Source organism: Elephas maximus, chromosome 24 (assembly GCF_024166365.1).
Source record: "Elephas maximus indicus isolate mEleMax1 chromosome 24, mEleMax1 primary haplotype, whole genome shotgun sequence".
Lineage (NCBI taxonomy): Eukaryota > Metazoa > Chordata > Mammalia > Proboscidea > Elephantidae > Elephas > Elephas maximus.
The window spans coordinates 4828520-4851825 of record NC_064842.1 but is presented as its reverse complement, the minus strand read 5'-3'; the positions used below and the strand labels follow the sequence as shown (position 1 = coordinate 4851825).

The following is a 23306-nucleotide window of genomic DNA, read 5'->3' as shown; positions in this document are numbered from 1 at the left end:
AAACTCTGTTTCTACATTGCATTTTTATACTTGTCATATTATCATCCGCTACTTTTATATCCCCAGAGAATACTAACTACTGATCAATAGCCCAGACATGTCTGGCCATGGCCTACACGTGCCCTGGTAGTTCATTTATTTGCCTTGGTGGATTTGCTAGAGTGGAATTTAATCAATAGCTAATTCATTAATTCTGGTCCTCGAGAACGTAGAGACTGCACTGGATAAAGATGGCTGGCTGGCTCAGGCTTTGATTGAAATATGACAAACACTACAGCTGACAGCTTCACTGGGTACTGGCCTGCCTGTGAATTTTATTTATTTTCCATAAATGGATAAGCTAAAAAAGAACATAAACAAGGAAGAGGTTTTGTGACATTACTGCTAGTGTTCCAAAATGCATGATTTCCAGGCATGAGGCTCAAGGGAAAGCAGAGAGAGAACGCAGATCATGTCTTTCATTGCCTTCAGTTGGAGCCTTGGCAGCTTTCTGAGTTTGGGGCTGTATTATTGATGAGAAGTCTAAGGTATAGTGTCTTCATAGCATTCACAAATAATTGTTTTAAAATTTGCCTCAAGGACGGAATAACCTAAACAGCATTTTTCACACCAACTTTTCAGAAGTCTTTATGCATGATGGCAGCCCAGGCCAAGCCTTTGTAAATGAAGATTAAACTACTATCATTGTTCTTAAATCCTCCTGTATTTGAAAATGACTTAGCTTGGGGTTTAGTATGGCACAAGAGGACACAGCTTGGGGAGAAAAAAAAAAAGCTTTCCCCTTTTTCTCACCAAATCTGAGGTGAAAATGTGAGGCCCTATTTTTTATACCATAAAAGTAGACATCAGGACTTACTTCTAGCCTTGATTTTTCCTCCCTAATTTTTTCAGTGGCTCATAGCTTGTGCTTTGAAGTAGTCATTTTACAATTATGTTTTTTAAAAAGCCATTTTTTTTTAACAGGGAGATGTTGGACCGCAGGTTGTACAATGTCAGGTCACCTTTTCTTCACTCATACTCTGAATTCCCTCACTCAACAACACAGAAAATCAGAGGTGTTAATGGTAGCATCCTAATGTGCATTTGAATAAAATTACGGGCTCTTATTTTGGAGTGGGATTTTCTGCTTGAATCTTTAAAGGAGATGGAATTAGAGAATTTGCAGCATATTCAGTACTGTTGTACAGGTCCAACAATGGCATTAGGATCGTAACTGCTTTCAAGAAATTACTTTCAAGAAATACTGTTTTCATGGCCAATGAGTTTTGATTATCAAACTCATTGTTTGATTTAGGAGATTTTAGAAAATATTGATCTGATTGTTGAGACTCTGCCATACTACTTCCATTTCCCCACCTCCTTCCCAAACTCTTCCCAGGCCTCTCCTCCCATAGCTCCCACAGGAGAAGCTCAGGTGCTGAAGTAGCCTTGGAATGCTTCTCAGCAAAATACCGTTCCTCTCCTAATTCAGTTTGGCCTTTAATTGCCGCTTTATCTCTACTCTCTGATCACTCTTGGTTTCTTCTATTGGTTGCATTCCAAACGCACTCCTTAAGGCTCGCCCTCCTGCTCAGATATTTCGTTCTCACGAGTTTTGTCATGCTAATGTCTCTACTTTCTCTAGTCCCATTTCTCCAGTTGCCAATTGCTTGTCTGCTCTCATATCCACCCATCTTTTCCATAACCTCGAGCCTCAAAAGTTAATTCATATCTAATTTATCTTTTCCAACATCAAACTCTGCAGATGTACCACCGTTCTGCATACCATCAAGAACATTTATCTTTGATTTTTTTTCATCCCTTGAGTTCAGTAAGCATCGGTTTTAGGATAATTTCTCTTGGAGCATCTTCTCATATGTATTGCTTCTTCCCTGTTTCCACCACTGCCTACAAATTCATGCTCTCATCATTTAAAGTTTATGTAATCAGTTTATGGAAGTTTGTTAATTCAGTGAGCTACGAAGAGGAATAGGGCTTATTTTTTTCGTAACTACTTACCGCTGAGTCAGTTCTGACTCATGGTGACCTCACGAGTGTCAAAATAAAGCTAAGCTCCAGAAGATTTTCAGTGGCTGGTTTTTTGCAAGTAGATCACCAGGCTTTTCTTCTGAGACAACACTGAGTGGACCTTTTCCTTAGTAGCTGAGCATGTTAACCGTTTGCACTAACCAGGAACTCCTTCCTTTCCTCCTACTACCATCTTAAGCATACTTTTTTGGCTGTTCCTTCTTCAACTCTTGACACCATCTCAGGGATATCTTATGGCTTTGGAATTATTTTTAGTTTTCAGCCTCATTTTGGTAATTAAGATTCAGGATTAAGTATTAAAAAGTTTATCCCATATCCAACAAAATAGAAAACTCACATCTAGTTTAAAGCTTCTACCATCTCACAAGCACAATCAGTGAATGAAAATACAAATCACAGACAGGAGGAAAATACAGCTAACAAAAGATGAAATGTTAAAGAGCGTCCGTGGGAATCCTAACTCTTCATAAAAATTCTGTTTGACCTGAATATCATTTTGATATCTGCCAGTGTAAAGGCAGGTGATAAAAAGTGATTTTCCCATACTCCTTACAGTCTTCAATTTTATTGTACACCTGGAAGTGACAGTCAGAAGTGATGATGATAATGGTGGTGGCCACAGTAGTATGTAGTAACAATGCAACAGAGTTAAAAAGAAATTGCTTCAACTAGAATGTGTGACCACTCAATGAGTTTGAACTCAATGAGTCCACATACCAAAATGTGTGAAGACATGATGACTTTTATCAGAAACTTTATTAAGGTAGCTTAACTTTCAGTCTCTAGTGCTCAAGGAACTAAATAAACTCTACTGGTCACTTCAGAAAAAAATCCACAAAAAAGATTCAATCGAGGGTGCACAGTCAGTAACCAAATGTTGCAGCCATGTTTTTATTAAAAGATGTATTGGTGTTAAACTTTCTACTCATTTCTGATCATTTACCTTCATATGCCTGACTACAACACTCAAGAGCAAAACTGTTCATATTATCACTAAAAACACTTTGTTTCACTTCAGTTACTGTTTTGCGAGAAAGAGAAGTCATATCGGCATGGTCCTCTACATTGTGTTTTCTCGACCTTACTAGTTCACCAGCTTTGTGGATAATTCAGACCCTTTCATGTCACTTAAATGTAGCCTTTTCTGTAGTTGATTATACTATGAATACAAAAGAGGAATTAATTTTGAGAGTTGGCTAAAGACCTTATAATAATAGCAATGAATACACAAGTCACCTATGAAACTTTTCTCTTGTAGGTGACATTAATTTCCTATCTTGAGTTTTATTACTGAATGTGTTATGTTTGTACCCACAATAAAATGAAATAATAATTTTCCTTTTTTTTAGTAGTCTATTAAAATGTCAAGGTTTACCTTGACTGCTGCTTTTTAATGGAAATGTTTGTGCTTAATTGAATTCCTAATACGTGTTGTCACTTGAAATTCTGGTAATGTCCAGCCAGCCAGAAAAGATATATTCTCTTTAAAATGAAAGGTGTTGCAAAGATATTATTTTACACAATAGCAGAAAAGTGGTAAACACAAGGTAGTATGAGGATTTGATACTAAGATCTTTGAAATATAGAAACAAAGCTCAGATATACTTGTTTTCATCCAAAGTACCTACTGGAAAGTTTTATATGTAAAAGGTACCCTACAACTATGTGTGACTGGCTAATTGTTATGCTTGGAAATTCTGGAATTACAAAACGGAAATTAATCATGAGTGTCAGAGTTCTACCTTCTTTCTGGAAAACAATGAGAAAAGAATAATAATTATTTTACATTTGCCTAAGGTTTTGCAAACAGTGGGCTTTACTTACCATACTAAACTGCAAGAATATGTCATGTCCAAATCTCTCGAGCTATATTAAAAACTTTAACTAGTTTCTGCTTATAGAGCTTACTGAGAAATTATTAAAGATAGTACAAGTGTGAGATCTAGGCTGTGTCATTCTGGCAAGTAGACCCATGTGCAGAATTAAAGTTCTATGACATTAACCTGAGAGTAAATCTTTATTCAGGGTTGTCTCCTCTCCGAACAGCTTTATATTATGATCTCATTCATTATAGCAAATAAAATACTAATAGATCATTGAAAATGCAGTAATGTTTTAGTCAGATGTTATGTCCTCATTGTATAATTAACCCCCAAAAAAGTATAGTTACATTTAGGATGAGATTGTGAGTCAGTTTTAGAGAATCATATACATTCTTTAAGAACATGATGATGTTTTAGAAATCATCATTTCCTATAGTTCTAACCACAAAACATATCTGGCCATACTATTAAAAAAGTTATTGTAGAAAGAAATCTATACAGGCTAAAAATTAAGATACATTTCTATAAGAAAGCTATGGAATCCAATAGAAGAATTCAGCAGAGTGGCAGGGCACAAGATCAATACATGAAAATCAGTTGGATTCCTTTCTGTTAACAAGGAGAACTCCAAAAGGAAATCAAGAAAGCAATACCACTTACAATAGCCCCCAAAATGCTAAAATACCTAGTAATAAACCTAATCAGGAATGTAAATGACATAAACAATGAAAACTATAAAACACTCCTGAAAGAAACTAAATGAGACCTACATAAATGGAAGAAAATCAGCACATATGGATTGGGACATTTAATTGTAAAAATGCAATACTACCCAAAGCTATCTATAGATATAATGCAATCTTGATCCAAATTCCAACAACATCCTTTTCAGAAATGGAAAAATTCATCACCAATTTTAATGGAAAGGAAAACAAAACAAAACCCAGTGCCGTCGAGTCGATTCTGACTCATAGCGACCTGATAGAACAGAGTAGAACAGCCCCATAGAGTTTCCAAGGAGCGCCTGGCAGATTCGAACTGCTGACCCTTTGGTTAGCAGATGTAGCACTTAATCACTACGCCACCAGGGTTTCCATGGAAAGGAAAGAGGCCCCAAATAGTCAAAGCAATATTGACAACAAAGTAGGAGTTCTCACACTTCCTGATCTCAAAACATACTATGCAGTCACAGTAATCAAAATGGCCTGGTACTGGTTCAACGATAAACACATAGACCAATGGAATATAACCGAGAACCCAGAAATAAATCCATCTATAGACAAAAAAAAAAAAAATTTGATATTTGGCAAGGGTCAAAGTCCATTCAGTGGAGAAGAAACAGTCTCTTCTAGACATCCATTCACAGAAAAATAAAACAGGGTAAGTACTTCACACCATACACAAAAACTAAATTAAAATGAATCAAAGACCCAAGTGTTAAAACTAATACTATGAAATTCCTGGTAGATAACATAGGGACAAAACTATGGAAATTAAAAAAAAAAAAAAGATTTATCAAACACAACTACAAATGCCTGAACAACAGAAGACAAATTAGGTAACGTGAACCTCCTTAAAATTAAATACTTATGCTCATCAAAAGACTTTATCAAAAGAGTAAAAACAGAATTTACAGACTGTGAAAAAATCTTTGGGAATGAAATATCTGATAAGGGTCTAATCTCTAAAATATATAGGAAGCTTCAACAACTCATCAGCAAAAAGACAAGCAACCCAGTGCCAACCCAATTAAAAAATGGGCAAAGGACATGGACAGTACACTAAAGATGACGTTCAAGCCACCAACAAACACATGAAAAGATGCTCCCAATCATTAGCCATTGTTGTTACCTGCCGTCATGTTGGCTCTAACTCATAGCAACCCTGTGTACAAAAGAATGAAACACTGCCAGGTCCTATGCCATCATCACAAATCATTGCTACATTAAAGCCCATTGTTTCAGCCACTGGGTCAATACATCTTGTTGAGGGCCTTCCTCTTTTTCGCTGACCACCTACTTTACCAAGCACAATGTCCTTCTTCAGGGACTGGTCTCTCCTGATAACATGTCCAAAGTACATGAGACAAAGTCTCGCCAAGGAGCATCCTGGCCGTACTTCTTGCAAGACAGCTTTGTTCATTCTTCTGGCAGTCTGTGGTATATATGATATTCTTCGCCAACATCATAATTCAAATGAAGCAATTTTTGTTCAGTCTTCCTTATTCATTGTCCAGTTTTCGCATACATATGAGGTGACTGAAAATACCATGGCTTGAGTCAGGCACACCCTAGTCTTTAAAGTGACATCTTTACCTTTTAACATTTTAAAGAGGTCTTTTGCAGCAGATTTGCCCAATGCATTATGGCGTTTTATTTTTGACTCTTGCTTCCATGGGTGTTGATTGTGGATCCAAGTAAAGTGAAATCCTTGACAACTTCCAGCTTTTCTGCATTTATCATGATGTTGCTTATTGGTCCAATTGTGAGGATTTTTGTTTTCTTTATTTTGAGGTGTAATCCATACTGAAGGCTGTGGTCTTCGATCTTCATCAGTAAGTGCTTCAAGTCCTCTTCACTTTCAACAAGCAAGGTTGTATCATCTGCATATCACAGACTGTTAATGAGCCTTCCACCAATATTGATGCCCTGTTCATCTTCCAGCTTCTTGTATTATTTTTTCAGCATACATATTGAATAAGTATGGTGAAAGGATACAACCCTGATGCACATCTTTCCTGATATTATACTATGCAGCACCCCCCTGTTCTGTTCGAATGACTGCTTCTTGGTCTATGTACAGGTTTAGCATGAGCACAATTAAGTGTTCTGGAACTTGCATACTTCAAAATGTTACCCATAAATTGTTATGATAGACACAGTTGAATACCTTTGCATAGTCAGTAAAACACAGGTAAATATCTTTATGGTATTCTCTGCTTTCAGCCAAGATCCATCTGACATCAGCAATGATATCCTTTGTTCCATGTCCTCTTCTGAATCCAGCTTGAATTTCTGGCAATTCCCTGTCGAAGTACTGAATTCTCTTCAGCAAAATTTTACTTGCATAAGACATTAATGATATTGTTCATAATTTCCCAATTCTACTGGATCACCTTTCTTTGGAATTGGCACAAATAGCTGTTTTCCAAATTTCATAGCATAGCATAGACAAGTGAGCACCTCCAGCACTACACCCATTTTTTGAAACATCTCAGTTGGTATTCCGTCAATTTCTGAAGCCTTGTTTTCATCAGTGCCTTCAGTGTAGCTGGGACTTCTTCCTTCAATACTATCAGTTCTTGATCATATGCTACCTCCTGAAATGGTTGGATGTCAGCCAATTCTTTGTGTGTACTCCTTCCATCTTTTTTTATGCTTCCTGGGTCATTCAATGTTTTCCCTGTAGAATCCTCTAGTATTGCAACTCGAGGACTGAATTTTTTTCCTTCACTTCTTTCAGCTTGAGAAATGCCAAGTGTGTTCTTCCCTTTTGGTTTTTTAACTCCAGGTCTTTGCCCATTTCATTATACTACTTTACTTTGTCTTCTTGAGCCACCCTTTGAAATCTCCTGTTTAGCTCTTTTACTTCATCATTTTTTCTGTTCACTTTAGCTACTCAATGCTCAAGAGCAAGTTTCAGAGTCTCTTCTAATATGCATTTTGGCCTTTTATTTCTTTCCTGTCTTTTTAATGACCTTTTTCTTTCTTCATGTATGATGTTCTTGATGTCTCCCCTCAACTCTTCTGGTCTTCAGTTATTAGTGTTCAATACATCAAATTTATTCTCAAGATGATCACCACATTTAGGTGGGATATACTCAAGGTCGTATTTTGGTTTTCAGGGATTCGTTCTAATTTTCTTCAGCGTCAACTTACACTTCCATGTAAGATGCCTGGTGGCCTTAGCGATTAGAGAGATGCAAATCAAAACTACATGGTTTCATGGGACATGCCAGTTAATTGGCCTAAAAACTTGTTTGGTGCTTCTGTTCTATCTCCTAGTTTGATGCATAGTTCCTGGGGTCTTAAAAGATTGCAGGTGGCCATTCAAGGCACAGCAATTGGTCTGGATTCACCTGAAGCAACAGGGAAAGAAGCAGAGTCAGGAATGGGAGGAGAAAATTGAATGTGTGGCTAATTGCCTCCATGAACAACTGTGTCCTTTGCCATGAGACCAGAACTGAATGGTGCCTGGCTACCATTACTGAACATTTTAACATTTTAAGCAAATATTTTTTAGAAGAATCCTGATCAAAGGGGAGAAAATGCAGAAGAGAATTTTAAATTTTCATGGAATCCAGATTTTCTGGAGCCATGGAGGCTAGAAGAACCCCGAAAATATTGCCCTGAGATAATCTTTAAACCTGAAAACAAAAATATCCCCTGAAGTCTTCTTAAGACCAAATAATAGTTTAGCTTAACTAGTAAGAAAGTCTGCCTTTAGCATTATGTTCTTTTAAGAACTATCTATATGGGATAAAATTGGCAACAACAACTAAAAGATTAGATAGGAATCTTAGGGAGCCGTGAGTTCATGTTAATGGGGGAGGAGCAACTCAGAAAAAGAGGATGACAGTGGTCACACAACTCAAAGAATGTAATCGATATCCCTAAATTGTACATGTAGAAACTGTTGAATTGGTGTATGTTTTGCTGTGTATATTCCCAACAACAACAGTATAAATAAAATTTTTAAAAAGCAACGATGAGATATCATCTCACCCCTACAAAAATGACACGGTTAAAAAAGAAAAATCAGAAAACAAATTCTGGTGAGGTTGTGCGGAAAATGGAACCCTTATCCACTGCTGGTGAACTGTAAAATGGTACAAACACTATAGAAAATGGTACGGTGGTTCCTCAAAAAGCTAGAAATAGAAGTATATTATGATCCAGCAATCTCACTCCTAGGTATATACCCTAGAGATCTAGTAAAAGAAACATGAACAGACAGCATTATTCACAATATAAAAGATGGGAACAACCTAAGTGCTTATTATCAGATGAATGGATAAACAAAATATGGTACATACAATGGAATACTACATAGTCATGAAGAATAATGATGAGTCCTCAGAAGACAACATGGATGAGTCTAGAGGACATTATGCTAAGTAAAATAAGTCAATCAAAACAAAACAAATATTGTGCAATCACACATTGTAAGAAGAAAAGAACATATATATACAGAGACTGATACTCATTGATGATTACAACCTTGAGAAGAGAGAAGGGGGAGCACTTTTGATATAGTTGTTTTTGTTAGGTGCTATCAAGTCAGTTCCAACTCATAGTGACCCTATGTACAACAGCACAAAACACTGCCTGGGCCTGCACCATCCTCACAATTGCCATTATGCTTGAGCCCATTGTTGTAGCCACTATGTCAATCAATTTTGTTCAGGGTCTTCTTCTTTTTCCCTGACCCTCTACTTTGTCAAATATGATATCCTTCTCCAGGGACTGATAGTTTCTAATAACGTGTCCAGATTATGAAAGACATAGTATCGCCATCCTTGTTTCTAGGGAGAGTTTGGTTGTACTTCTTTTAAGACAGTTTTGTTCATTCTTTTGGCAGTCCATGGTCTATTCAATATCCTCTTCCAATACCATAGTTCAAAGATATCAATTCTTCTTCGTTCTTTCTTATTCATCCTCCAGCTTTCACATGCATGTGAAGTAATTGAAAACACCATGGCTTGGGTCAGGCACATCTTAGTCTTCAAGGTAACATCTTTTCTTTTCAACATTTTAAAGAGGTCTTTTGCAGCAGATTTGCCCAATGCAATGTGTGCTTTGATTTCTTGACTGCTGCTTCCATGGATGTTGATTGTTGACCCAAATAAAATGAAATCCTTGACAACCTCAATCTTTTCTCTGTTCATCGTGATGTTGCTTATTGGTTCACTTGTGAGGATTTTTGTTTTCTTTATGTTGAGTTTATCCATACTGAAGGCTGTGGTCTTTGATCTTCATCCATAAGTGTTTCAAGTCCTCTTCACTTTCAGCAAGCAAGGTTGTGTTATCTGCATAATGCAGGTTGTTAGTGAGTTTTCCTCTAATTCTGATGCCCCATTCTTCATATAGCCCAGTTTCTCAGATTACTCGCTCAGCATACAGACTGAATTAGGTGCAGCGAAAAGATACAACCCTGACACACACCTTTCCTGAGTTTAAAACATGCCATATCCCTTTGTTCTGTTCAAATGATTTCCTCTTGATCCATGCACAGATTCCTCATGAGCACAGTTAAGTGTTCTGGAATTCCCATTATCTGCAATGTAATTCATAATTTGTTATGGTCCATATAGTTGAAAGCCTTAGCATAGTCAATAAAACACATCTTTCTGGTATTCTCTGCTTTCAGCCAGGATCAATCTGACATCAGCAATGATATCCCTGGTTCTAGGGCCTCTTCTAAATCTGGCTTGAATTCCTGGCAGTTCCCTGTCAATATACTGCTACAGCTGCTTTTGAATGACCTTCAGCAAAATTTTGCTTGAACGTGATATAATGACATTGATCAATAATTTCTGCATTGGGTTAGATCACCTTTCTTGGGAACAGGCACGCGTATAGATCTTTTCCAGTTGGTTGGCCAGGTAGCTGTCTTCCAAATTTCTTGGTATAGGCACTTCCAGCACTGCATCTGATCGTTGAAACATCTAAACTGGTTTTCTGTCAGTTCCCGGAGCCTTGTTTTTCTCCAATGCTTTCAGTGCAGCTTGGACTTCTTTCTTCACTACCATCGGTTCCTGATCATATGCTGTCTCCTGAAATGGATGATTGTCGACCAGTCCTTTTTGGTACGGTGACTCTGTGTATTCCTTCCATCTTCTTTTAATATTTCCTATGTCATTTAATATTTCCCCCACAGAATCCTTAGGTATTGCAGCTTGATGCTTCAATTTTTTTTTTCAGTTCTTTCAGCTTGAGAAATGCTGAGCACGTTCTTCCCTTTTGGTTTTCTAATTCCAGGCCTCTACACATATCATTATAATACTTTACTATTACTATAGGAGTCGGAATCAACTCGACAGCACTGGGTGCTGGGTATGACTTCTAGAGCTGGCCTTTGAAAGCTTCTCTTCTGCTCTTTTACTTCATCATTTCTTGCGTTCACTTTAGCTAGTCAACGTTCAAGAGCAAGTTTCAGAGTCTCTTCTGACATCCAATTTGGTCTTCTTTTTTTCCTGCCTTTTTAATGACTTCTTGCTTTCTTCATGTTTGGTGTCCTTGATGTCACTGCACAACTCGTCTGGTCTTCAGTCTTTAGTATTTGTCATGTCAAATCTATTCTTGAGATAGTCTCTAAATGTATGTGCGATATACTCAAGATTGCACTTTGGCTCTCATGGACTTGCTCCTAATTTTTTCAGTATCAACTTAAACTTGCATATGAGCATTTGATGATCTATTCTGCACTTGGCCCCTGGCTTTGGGCTGACTAATGACATTGAGCTTTTCCATCATCTCTTTCCACAGATGTAGTCGATTTGATTCCTATGTATTCCATCAGGCGAGGTCCTCACATATAGTCACTGTTAATGTTGTTGAAAAATATTTGCAACGAGGAAGTCGTTGGTCTTCCAAAATTGTGTCATGCGATCTCTGGCATTGCTTTTGTCACAAAGGCCATATTTTCCAAATACCGATCCGTTTCCAACTTACACATTCCCCGAAACCTGTGCCGTTGAGTCAATTCTGACTCATAGCGACCCTATAGGACAGAGTAGAACTGCCTCATAGAGTTTCCAAGGAGCGCCTAGTGGATTTGAACTGACAACCTTTAGGTCAGCAGCCGTAGCACTTAAACACTACACCACAAGGGTTTCCTACACATTCCAGTCACCAGTAATTATCAATGGAACCAGATTACATGTTCGATCAATGTCAGATAGCAGACGTTGGTAAAAATCTGCAATTTTTTAATCTTTGGCTTTAGTGATTGGTGCATATATTTGAATAATAGTTGTATTAACGGGTCTTCTTTGTAGACATATGGATATTTTCCTATCACTGACAGTGTTATACTTCAGGATAGTCCTTGAAATGTTCTTTTTGAGGATAAATGCAATGCCATTCCTCTTCAAGTTGTCATTCCTAGCATAGTAGACCATATGATTGTTGAATTTAAAATGACCAATACCAGTCCATTTCAGCTCACTAATGCCTGGGATATTGATGTTTATGTGGTCAATTTCATTTTTGACAATTTCCAATTTTCCTAGATTCATACTTCATATATTCCGTGCTCCAGTTATTAATGGATGTTTGCAGCTGTTTCTTCTCCTTTTGAATCATGCCACATCAGCAAATGAAGGTCCCAAAAGCTTGACTCCATCCACATCATTAAGGTCAGCTCTACGTTGAGGAGGCAGGTCTTCCCCAGTTGTATTTTGAGTGCCTTCCAATCTGAGAGGCTCATCTGCTGACACTATTTCAGACAATGTTTCACTGCTATTCGTAAGGTTTTCACTGGCTAATTCTTTTCAGAAGTAGACCGCCAGATCCTTCATCCTAAATACCTGAGATAGTAGACATTTGTTATTTTTGGTGATGGGAAATGTAGCATCAAAAATGAGTGACGTGCACATAGTTTGACCAACGTAAATGATGTCACTAAGAAGTTCACAGGACAAAAGGATATTTTTGGTAAAGGATATGACAAATATAATTTTGCAACAATACCAACAAACAACCAAAAACAATATGTGAGGTTACACATATATGTGTATAGGTATATATGTGTAAGGGTAGGACTATGTGGGTACATATGTGTGCACAGCTAGATGTATCTACAGACGTATGTACATGCAGATATGTATGTGCATGCATGTATATCTATACGTATAATAAACTACATAGGGGACATGGCTACAGACACTACTTAGATATAACCAAATACCTCACAAGTTTGGTTTTTGGGATTTGAAGGCTTAGGACCACAGCTTTGTGGGACAATTCAGCTAATTGGCATAATATATTTCATAAAATGTATTTCTGCATTTCAATGTGGTGAGTAGTGTCTGGGGTCTTAAAAGCTTGCTAGTGGCCATCTAAGATACAACTATTGGTCTCTACTCATCTGGAACAGGAAAGAAAGAAAGAAACTAAAGACTCAGAGTAAAAAGTAGTCTAGAGGACTAACTGTCTACACGAACCGCATCTACCCTGATACCAGAAAAACTAGTTTGTGCTTGGCTACCACTACCAACTGTTCTGATCAGGGCCACTATAGATGGATCCTGTTAGAATAGGAGAAAAAAGGTGGAACAGAACTCAAATTCTTAAAAAGTCAAGATTTACTGGACTGGTTGAGACTAGAAGACCCCAAAACTACCACCCTGAGATAATCTTTATAAACTTTAAACCAAAATTATTCCTCAAGGTCACATTTCATAAATAAGAGATTGGCTCATAAAATAAAGACTATCACCCAAGAATAATGATTTCCTTTAAAAATCACCTGTATGAAACTAAGTGGTCAAAAATTACTCTAAAGCAAAGAAAAGAAGGAAAACTAGAGTACAGGAAACGGTACAAGCAGAACGGAATAAATGAGAATGATGACATGTTGTGAAAAATGTAACCAATATAACTGAATAATTTGTCTAGGAAATTATTATGTGGGAGCCTAATTTCTGTGTAAACTTTCTCCTTAAACACACACACACACACAATTATTTTTAAAAAAAAATTAAGATATATCAATGTGAAATGTATTTGGAGAAAGTTAATGATACTAAACATTTTATCAAACTGAGAATTTATTTTTGCTGTAAGTAACAAAACACCCAACCACAGAGTCTTATAATAATTCTAAATAGCTCTATAGATAGATGCCCCCACATGTCTGTCAGTTTGTTGTACTGTGGGGGCATGTGTGTTGCTGTGATGCTGGAAGCTATGCCACCTGTATTCAAATACCAGCAGGGTCACCCCTGGCAGACAGGTTTCAGCTGAGCTTCCAGACTAAGACAGTCTAGGAAGAAGAACCTGGCAGTCTACTTCTGAAAATAATTAACCAGTGAAAACTCTATGAATAGCAGCAGAACATTGTCTGATATAGTGCCAAAAGGTAAGCTCCTCTAGTTGGAGGGCACTCAAAATGCAACTGGGGCTGAACTGCCTCCTCAAAGTAGAGTAGACCTTAATGACCTGGATGGAGTCAGGCTTTCAGGACCTTCATTCACTGATGTGGCATGACTCAAAATGAAAATAAACAACTGCAAACATACATTAATAATCAGAACCAAGAAGTACGAAGTATGAACCTAGGAAGATTGGAGATTGTCAAAAATGAAGTGGAATGCATAAATATCTACTTCCTAGGCATTTTTAGGCATTAGTAAGCTGAAATGGACTGGTATTGGTCATTTCGAATCAGACAATCATGTGGTCTACTATGCCGGAAATGACAACTTGAAGAGGAATAGTGTTGCATTCATTGTCAGAAAGAACATTTCAAGATCTATCCTGAAGTACAACACTGTCAGTGATAGGATAGTATCCACACACCTACAAGGAAGACCCATTAATAAGACTGTTCTTCAAATTTACACACAACCACTAAGGCCAAAGATGAAGGAACTGAAGATTTTTTACCAACTTTGGCAGTCTGAAATAGATTGAATATGCAATCAGGTTGCACTGATAATTACTGGTGATTGGAATGCAAAAGTTGAAAACAAAGAAGAAGGATCAGTAGTTGGAAAATTTGGCCTTGGTGATGGAAACAATGCTGGAGATTGCATGATTGAATTTTGGAAGACCAAAAATTTCTTCACTGCAAATACCTTTTTTCACCAACATAAATGGCAATGACACACATGAACCTTGCCGGATGGAATATGCAGGAATTAAATTGACTACATCTGTGGAAAAAGACAATGGAAAAGCTTGATATCATCAGTCAGAACAAGGCCGGGGCTGACCGAGGGTCAGACCATCAATTACTCATATGCGAGTTCAAGTTGAAGCTGAAGAAAACTAATACAAGTCCACAAGAACCAAAGTACAACCTTGAGCATATCCCACCTGAGTTTAGAGACAATCTCCAGCCTAAATTTGACACATTGAACACTAATGACCAAAGACTAGATGAGTTGTGGAAGGATATCACCAACATCATACTTGAAGAAAGTAAGAGGTCATTAAAAAGACAGGAGAGAAAGAAAAGACCAAAATGGATGTCAGAAGAGACTCTGAAACTTGCTCTTGCATGTCGAGTAGCTAAAGTTAAAGGAAAAAATTACGAAGTAAAAGAGCTGAACAGAAGATTTCAAAGGGCAGCTCGAAAAAACAATATAAAGTATTATGATGACATGTGCAAAGAGCTGGAAATAGAAAACCAAAAGAGAAGAAGATGCTTAGCATTTCTTAAGCTGAAAGAACTGAAGAAAAAATTCCAGCATCAAGTTGCACTACTGAAGGATTCTGTGGAGAAAATATTAAACGATACAGGAAGCATCAAAAGAAGACGGAAGGAATACACAGAGTCACTATATCAAAAAGAATTGGTTGATGTTCAACCATTTAAGGAGGTAACATATGATCAGGGACCAATGATACTGGAGGAAGAAGTCCAAGCTGCACTGAAGGCATTGGTGAAAAGCCAGGGCTCCAGGAATTGGCAGAATACCAGTTGAGATGTTTCAGCAATTGGATGCAGCGCTGGAAATGTTTACTCTTCTATGTCAAGAAATTTGGAAGACAGCTACCTGGCCAACTAACTGGAAGAGATCTGTATTTTTTCCTATTCCCAAGAAAGGTGATCCAACCCAATGCAGAAATTATCAATCGATATCATTATATCACATTCAAACAAAATTTTGCTGAAGATCATTCAAAAGCAGAGGTGGCAGTATATCAACAGTGAACTGCCAGAAATTCAAGCCAGATTTCGAGGAGGAGCTGGAACCAGAGATATCATTGCTGATGTCAGATGGATCTGGCTGAAAGCAGAGAATACCTGAAAGATGTTTACCTGTGTTTTATTGGCTAAAGCTACTCGTTGATTTTGTGTATGTGTGTGTGTGTGTGTGTGAAGTTTTCCCAGTAAGGAAGAAAATGTGTTTCACTAACGTAAAAAATTGTTCTGACCAGAAACTATCATGTTGCTTCCACTTTTTAATTAGGAAATTGTTGATGAAACAAACCTTATGACCAATCCAGAAGATTAATTGAAAAGTAGATGAAGCTGATAGCAACAATGTTAAGTGTTGTCTTTCCAGAAGTATTGATTATTCTCTCTGCTGCAGATCCCTTCAAATTGACTGGGTGTCTCCAGGGAAGCCAAATGGCATCATTCTTGGATATGATCTCCTACGGAAAACATGGCGGTCATGCCCTAAAACACAGAAGTTAACGAAGGACCACGGTGGTGGGTTCTGCAAGGCGGTGGAATGTCACAAGCCTAAAGATATCTGTGGACATATGTGCTATTCTCCTGAATCCAAGGTAAATCTTTTAAAACTAGCCAGTGAAATATGCTTTTTTCACTAAGCACTCCAGGTAAAATCACTTGCTTCTTAAACCACCATTTATCATAATCAGTATTTCCTCTGGTCTGTCAAGAAGAACCCATGGAGAAGCATGGTTATAAAAATCCTGTCAGCCTCATGAGCATTTTAGCCCTCTTATACTTCATCATCTTCACAGGAAATATTAGTTTATTGGGATAATAAGGAACCTCCCAAATTCTTATCTGATTGAGTGACTTGAATTTTGTCTACAACAAATCCATTCAGCTATGAACTGGTGTGTTTGTTTACACGACACTGATGAGTAACTGTGGACAGGACCTTTTGTGGTTAGTCAAAAATATTTTTATATTATGGTCATTTGCAGAGTAATGTTCATATTAGTTGCAGTTTAGGAATCAGATCAATAATACAGCCAGACAGAGGGGTTTATAAATGGTTTTTATTGACAAATGATGCAGGAAATCCTTATTTGAAGGTAAGATTTCATTTAATGAAATAATGCTCCTATTTGTCAACAGCACCATCATACAATCAATGACTAAAGCTACTACTAAATTTGTCAGATTCACTGAGAAAAGACACAGCTGTTAAAGTGAGCTATTGAAACAATTTGGAACAAAATACAAGTTATTATGGCTGGCACAAGTTTAGCAGGGGTTTCATCTAATAACATTTGTATTTGTATATATATATAAATATATATATACACACACACACACACTTAGGTTCCAAAATCGTGATTATGCCTAAGTTTTACATCATTTTAGGTCATTAAATGCACACTGTCTGATGAACAGACTTTTATAAAATAAAACTAAACCTATATTTCCAAGAGGAAAAATTTCTGGAATAAACTTGCCCATTAAAAATGTTCTACAGGAGAAAGACATATAACTTTGAAAAGTGTTAGGCAAAATATAACATTAAGTCCACATCTTTTGTTTTTGTTTGCTTCTGTGGTTTTAATAAGTTTTACCCAGTGAGGAGCTGGAAGGTAGGGAATAATTGTTTAGACATATGAATCAAAGATTTACAGTTTTTCCAGTAAGGGAGAAAATGTGTTTTCCCAACATAAAAAAAAAAAATTTTTTTTTTGGCCAGAAACTATCACAGTTGTTTTGGTTTATATAAAACAGTAGATAGCATTTTCAGCTCCAGACTTCAGTGGTGAAAGTAGAACAAAGAGGAATAAAACTAGCAAAGCTAATGTCTCAGTTTAAACTTTATTTTAAAACATCAAAAGTGAACTACTCTTCATATGGCCACATTACATTAAAATGTGCATGTCATGGGATGAAGAAAAAACAGTCACAATCTACACAGAGCTTACTAGTCAAAAATGCCTGTGTGTCTGCGCTCAATTGTTTATAGAAGTTCTTCTGCCTTGCTTTCCAGTTTGATTTCAGAGGCTGGTTTGGGTAAGCTTTTGAAGAAATTTAATAAATCTTTACACGCAAATAAATGATTATTTAGTGCAAAATTCTTAAGTTCAGTATTTTCCAAGAAAAACAAACAGCCATTTAGATGAATTATTAATTGATATAAAAGCTTGGTTCAGAACAGAATATTAAAAAAAAAAAAAAAAAGGCGTGAGCCACTACTCCACCAAAGAAGAGAGAGAAAAAGATACATGTCGTCTTTTACAGAGCAATGGGTAAATGTACACTGAAAAAACACTGAAGTATGAGGGAAATGAAGCAAACATTTAACCTTTAGGAAACTGGCACACACAAATCTCATCTAATGTTCTTGAAAAGAAACCATCATATTCCTCTATTCTTACAATGCAGATGTTATGTATTGTTAAAAGTGACATGATTTTCAATGATGCGCCAAAGTCTTATTTTTATTTTAAGGATTACGGGCACAACACATGTATTAAGATGAAAGAGAATAAAGGAAGTCAATCTAAAATCTCAAGAGGAAAGATTATTTGTAAATTTATATTTGGGGTTAATATGTATTTCCTAAAATGGGAGACTAGGGGAAGATAAAAAACACTTTTATTGTGAGTCTTAGAACCTTGTGGTTAAATCGCTATAAACATCAGGGGGTCCCAAAATGTTTGCCGAAGGTTGGCCGTGTGATCACAGCCCTGGTTCTCAAACTGGAGAAGACATCGATCTGGAGGGTTTGTTAAAGCCCAGGTTGCAGAGTTCCATCACCACAGCTTCAGTCCAGAAGTTCTGGGGAAAGCCCGAGAATTTGCGTTTCTGACCCACTCCCAGGTGATGCTTCTGCAGCTGGTCCAGGGACCGCACTTGAAAAATGGATTCTAGAATCACTTTTGGAAACCGTAAAATAAGGAAAAGGCTGCCTTATTTTATTTTATTTTTTCATGTTGTATTTGTTTATCTCCGGTCAATCTATTAGGAAGTTAATAATTTTTAAAATCATTCGAGCAAATTTTTTGTTTTGTTTTGTTTTTTCATGTCTTCTTTCCTTCCCTTTTTAAAAAAATTTTACTGTGGTAAATATATAGGTAACAAAAGACTGTCTTTTTAAAAATTAGCCACACACTTATCAGCTGGAGTTATTGAAATTTCCACGTATGTTATCTGAGAAAACTAATATATAAACACCAAATTAGAAGATCGGTAAATATTCTGTTTATATGGAGAATTCCCAAGAGAATATTTGCTTGGAAATATCCCCTTTGAGGCCTGTCACTGATCTAAACCAGGATGGGTTAAAAGAAAGGCCCAGGTTTTGAGTGGCTGAAGCCACCTGAGAATGGCATCAATAATGAAAGAATGGGAGTAAGCCAGTTCTAATGGCCCATCACTAAATGAATATTTGGGGGATAAATCTGGAGGAGTTTCAGAAGAGCATGACAAGAGTCGAGTACCGAATAAAGTTGCTGAAGGAAAAGAACAAGTGCGCTTAAGTGCCCAGAAACACCATAACCAAAAAACCCAACTCGTGGCGACCCACGTGTGTGAGAGTAGAGCTGTGCTCCGTAGGGTTTTCAACGGCTGATGATTTCGGAAGTAAAGCACCAGGCCTTTCTTCTGAGGCATCTCTGGGTAGACTCGAACTGCTAATCCTTCGGTTAACAGCCTAGCATATTAGCCATATGCACCATCCAGGGACTGTGTTCAGAAACACAGTATATGCGGATGGGACTTTAATCAGTGCTTTAAAATCACATGACAAATGACAAGACTTCGGTTAGTGTCATAAAACAAGAGGGAGGCACTTGCCACTTTTCCATAAAAGCAAAAATGACTAGCATTCTTAGATTCCAAATAAACCTATAGAGAAAATATCAATCTGATTTTTTGCTTAACTCTTAAAAGCTGACTTAAACAATTTAGAAATTTACTTTTCACCCAGAATATGACATTGAAGAGTAGAGTCACCCAATTTATACTTGGAATTAGGCTAATTTTGAATCCTCATTGCTGATAAATAAACACAGTAAAAGAAATTCATTACAATAGGCTTAGCAGGGCTACCCAAGGAACCCAAAAGTAGGCTTTGAATTGAAGAGCTTAAGTTCTTTGCTTTTTGATAACTTGAAAACTGAATGGAAGACTAAGCTGGTGTCCCTTTGGAAGACTTAGGAATTCCACATTCTACTGCTCCCGCGTGGAGTTTGGTTCAAGTGTCGATGCTGGAAGCAGCAGTGACCAAAAGGAAAACATCTCGTAAATCACGGTTGATTTTTGCCTGCCACAGGAAGCGTCTCTCTAATTAATGTAAGTTACGCCGAGTGCAGGTTCTAAGACTACATTTCAGCAACTATTCAGTGTTTGATTTGTCGTATAGACAGAGTGTCACTCTCTCAGACCTCAAGTGAGCATGCAAATAATTATTTGATTGTTCAAGCACATAATTTCTTCCACAGCTCCTGGAGAAAACACAGAGTAACAAGAGCTTTTCAAAATTAATTTCCATATAAATTTCATTTTTTTGAAATGTGGTGGCCTATGCTCTGTATATATAAACTGGACTCTGTGGAGCTTGCATTGTCTGAAGATTGGGTTCATAAATAAATGATCATATAAATTATAAGGAAAATGTAATTTATTTAAAAAAAAAAAAAGGAGAAGAATCCGTGAAAACAGGGTTCCACAGATGTGGTGTTTTCAAATTAAATAAGCACTAAAATAAAAACATATGTATGAAAGAAATTGTTCATTTACAATTCTAAATGTTCTTTACACTGGAAGCACTGACATTCAAAAGATAATTCATATTTACAGAGTATTATAATGGAGTGGAAGGCATAGTTGAGGACTAAAATAAGTTGCATTATATCAGATGGCATTTATAGAATTCTAATGATGCTGGAAATTTTATTATTTTTTTCAGTAATATGCTACATTTGGAGCCCTGGTGGCACAGTGGTTAAGAGCTACAGCTGCAAACTAAAAGGTTGGCAATTCAAATCCACCAGCAGCTCCTTGGAAACCCTGTGAGGCAGTTCTACTCTGTCCTGTAGGGTTGCTATGGGTCGATAGTGACTCAACGGCAATGGATATGCTGCATTTGGTCTCATATCAAGGACTTATGAGTAAATAATTATCTCGCATGTGATTAAGCTGGTATAGTACTCTTAATTAAACAGATCAGTCTTTGAAAACCAATTTCTGACTTTCAGGTTTGTTGTGATGGCGTTCTCTATAACCCCCAGCCTGGATACGGCTGTTGTGAAGAGAAGTATTTCCCATTTGCTCTGAACTCAACTGGAGTTTGTTGTGGTGGCCGAATACGAGAGGCACAACCAAAACATCAGTGCTGCTCTGGGTATTACGCCAGAATTCTACCAGGTGAGGACCTTTTCCAGGTGGCTCAGCGATGGTGGGAACTTGAATAGGAGAGCATGGCTTATGTCAGTCAGCTATTTCACACCTACCATCAAAAACTGAACTTGCTACCACATAGCCATTGTAAATATCATTTCTTCTCTCTGCTTTGTTGAAACATAAGTAGGGCTAGGTACAGGCAGACTTGGTGGTACAGTGGTTAAGTGCTCAGATGCTAATCAGCCACTAACCAAAAGCTTCGTGGTTTGTAAATATTTACAACCTTGGAAACTCTATTGGGGCAGTGCTACTCTGTCCTGTAGGGTTGCTATGAGTCGGAATCCACTCTACAGCAATGGGTTTGGTTGGTTTGGTGGGTACAAGTGAAAGAAAGGGGGGACACAGGACACTTACGGATCTGCTGCATAAGGAAGTATAGCTGGATAGCTGGATAAACCCAAACCAGACTGCCACACCTTTCTCCAGCGTAGCCACTGGGTGGGTTCGAACTGATGATCTGTAGGTTCACAGCCAAGCGCTTAAACGCTGCAGCACCAGGGCTCCTTGATAGCTGGGTCATTCCGTGTATGTTGTAGCTTTCTTTTATTCACAAGGCTAAGTATCTTCACCATCGAACCTGTGACGTTCTTAATGTTCCACTCCATGAAGCTCTTCTCCAGGCCCTCGATTTCTGCTCTGAATCATGCATGTGTTGTCTCTGGGCGGATTATAACCACAAGCTCCACTTATCTGAGAATTCTAGTCTACGGTCTGTATCCTCTAATTGTTCTAGGTTGACCAGGAGAAGGAGGGATACAGGAAGAAGAAGCAAACAGGATTTTCCTTCTCTTTTTGTCCTATGTGTCAGTCATCTGAACGTGCCATCTCTCTCCAAGTGTCCAGTCCACACGCAATGTTGAGTGAATGCATTTGAGAACAGTGATAATAACAAACAAGAATTGATAATAACGATGGTAAAGCATCTATGAAACTCAAAGTCTCTGACATGCTCTGTATTAAAAGACTGGACATATGATGCCTCATATATTCTTCACAACTCTCAGACCCTGGGATTGTGTCACCATTTTATGAATAAGGACACAGGTCTAGAGAGGATCGGTGGCATACCCAGATTCATATAGTGCTGATCTGGGTGTGTCTCTCCAAAAATCAGTGCTCTTATGAGTACTTAACCAGTATCAGTTGCTATTGAGTTGGCTCCAACTCATGGCGATCCCATTTGTGTCAGAGTAGAACTGTGCTCCATAGGGTTTCAGTGGCTGACTTTTTGGAGGTAGATTTCCAATTCTTTCTTCTGAGACCACCAGGGCTCCAAGACACCTCTAGGTGAACTCAAACCACCAAACTCTTAGTGAGCAGCTGAGAGTATTAACCGTTTGTACCACACAAGGACTCCTTGAGCACTCTACTGCCATTTATATAACCAAAGTGTGTTAACATGTGCTGACATTTTTCTTTTAAATGGCTGTTGCGGATTTCTGAACATCTTCACTGGTGCCATTGTCAGTGACTCTTTATCCTGGAAAAGTCATTGAGAATGTAGATTTTTTTTTTTGCCACCTAAATTTGATATTAATGTCTTCTTTAACATTCAGAAAATGAATGGGAGGATAAGAAGAAAGCTAAGATTTCTGAAAACTTTAGGAAAGCTGAATACTTAGAGATATCGAATTTAACTTGGAATTTACACCAAACATCTGGTTAATTCAGGCATTAGCTGTTCAAGTGTACTTTGTATTTGCTATAAATATATCCATCCAAGGCATGTAAATTGAGAAATCATCTCACCCAGTGTCTGTTCTGCAAAACACTGGAACAAAACTGAACCGTGAAGTGCTTAAATATGATGTAAGTCTATTCAAAGCAGAGTACCTTCACTCTTCATAATTTTCTCTTACTTATAGCAGTGGCCTTATTTCTGATTCTAAGGCAAAAATACTTTCATAATTGGCTAACTTCTAATCAACCAGATTTTCCAAATGAGAAAATACAATGTTGGTAAAAATAAGAATTTTGTAGAAAAGTGTTAATGTCTTTATACTATAACCAAGTGTTAGTAACTAATCAAATATTGTCAAATGTTTTTACTCTCTCAAAAGCACTTATATTTGGGAAGTCTCCAACAATAGCTCATCTCTTTCCTCTCCTGCAAAAAGTCACTTTAAGAATTATAATTACATAGGTGAAATGGAA

The 23306-nt window shown here is 37.4% G+C and overlaps 1 protein-coding gene across 4 annotated transcripts in view; it reads left to right on the top strand.

Annotated features, from left to right (window-relative positions):
• Positions 1-23306, top strand: part of USH2A (usherin) — a 906431-nt gene that overhangs the window by 647413 nt on the left and 235712 nt on the right. For all 4 annotated transcript variants that reach the window (XM_049868234.1, XM_049868232.1, XM_049868231.1 and 1 more), the window contains 2 exons: positions 16117-16315; positions 20948-21116. In XM_049868234.1, the coding sequence (XP_049724191.1) occupies positions 16117-16315; positions 20948-21116 (368 nt within the window). The remainder of the gene's footprint in view (positions 1-16116; positions 16316-20947; positions 21117-23306) is intronic.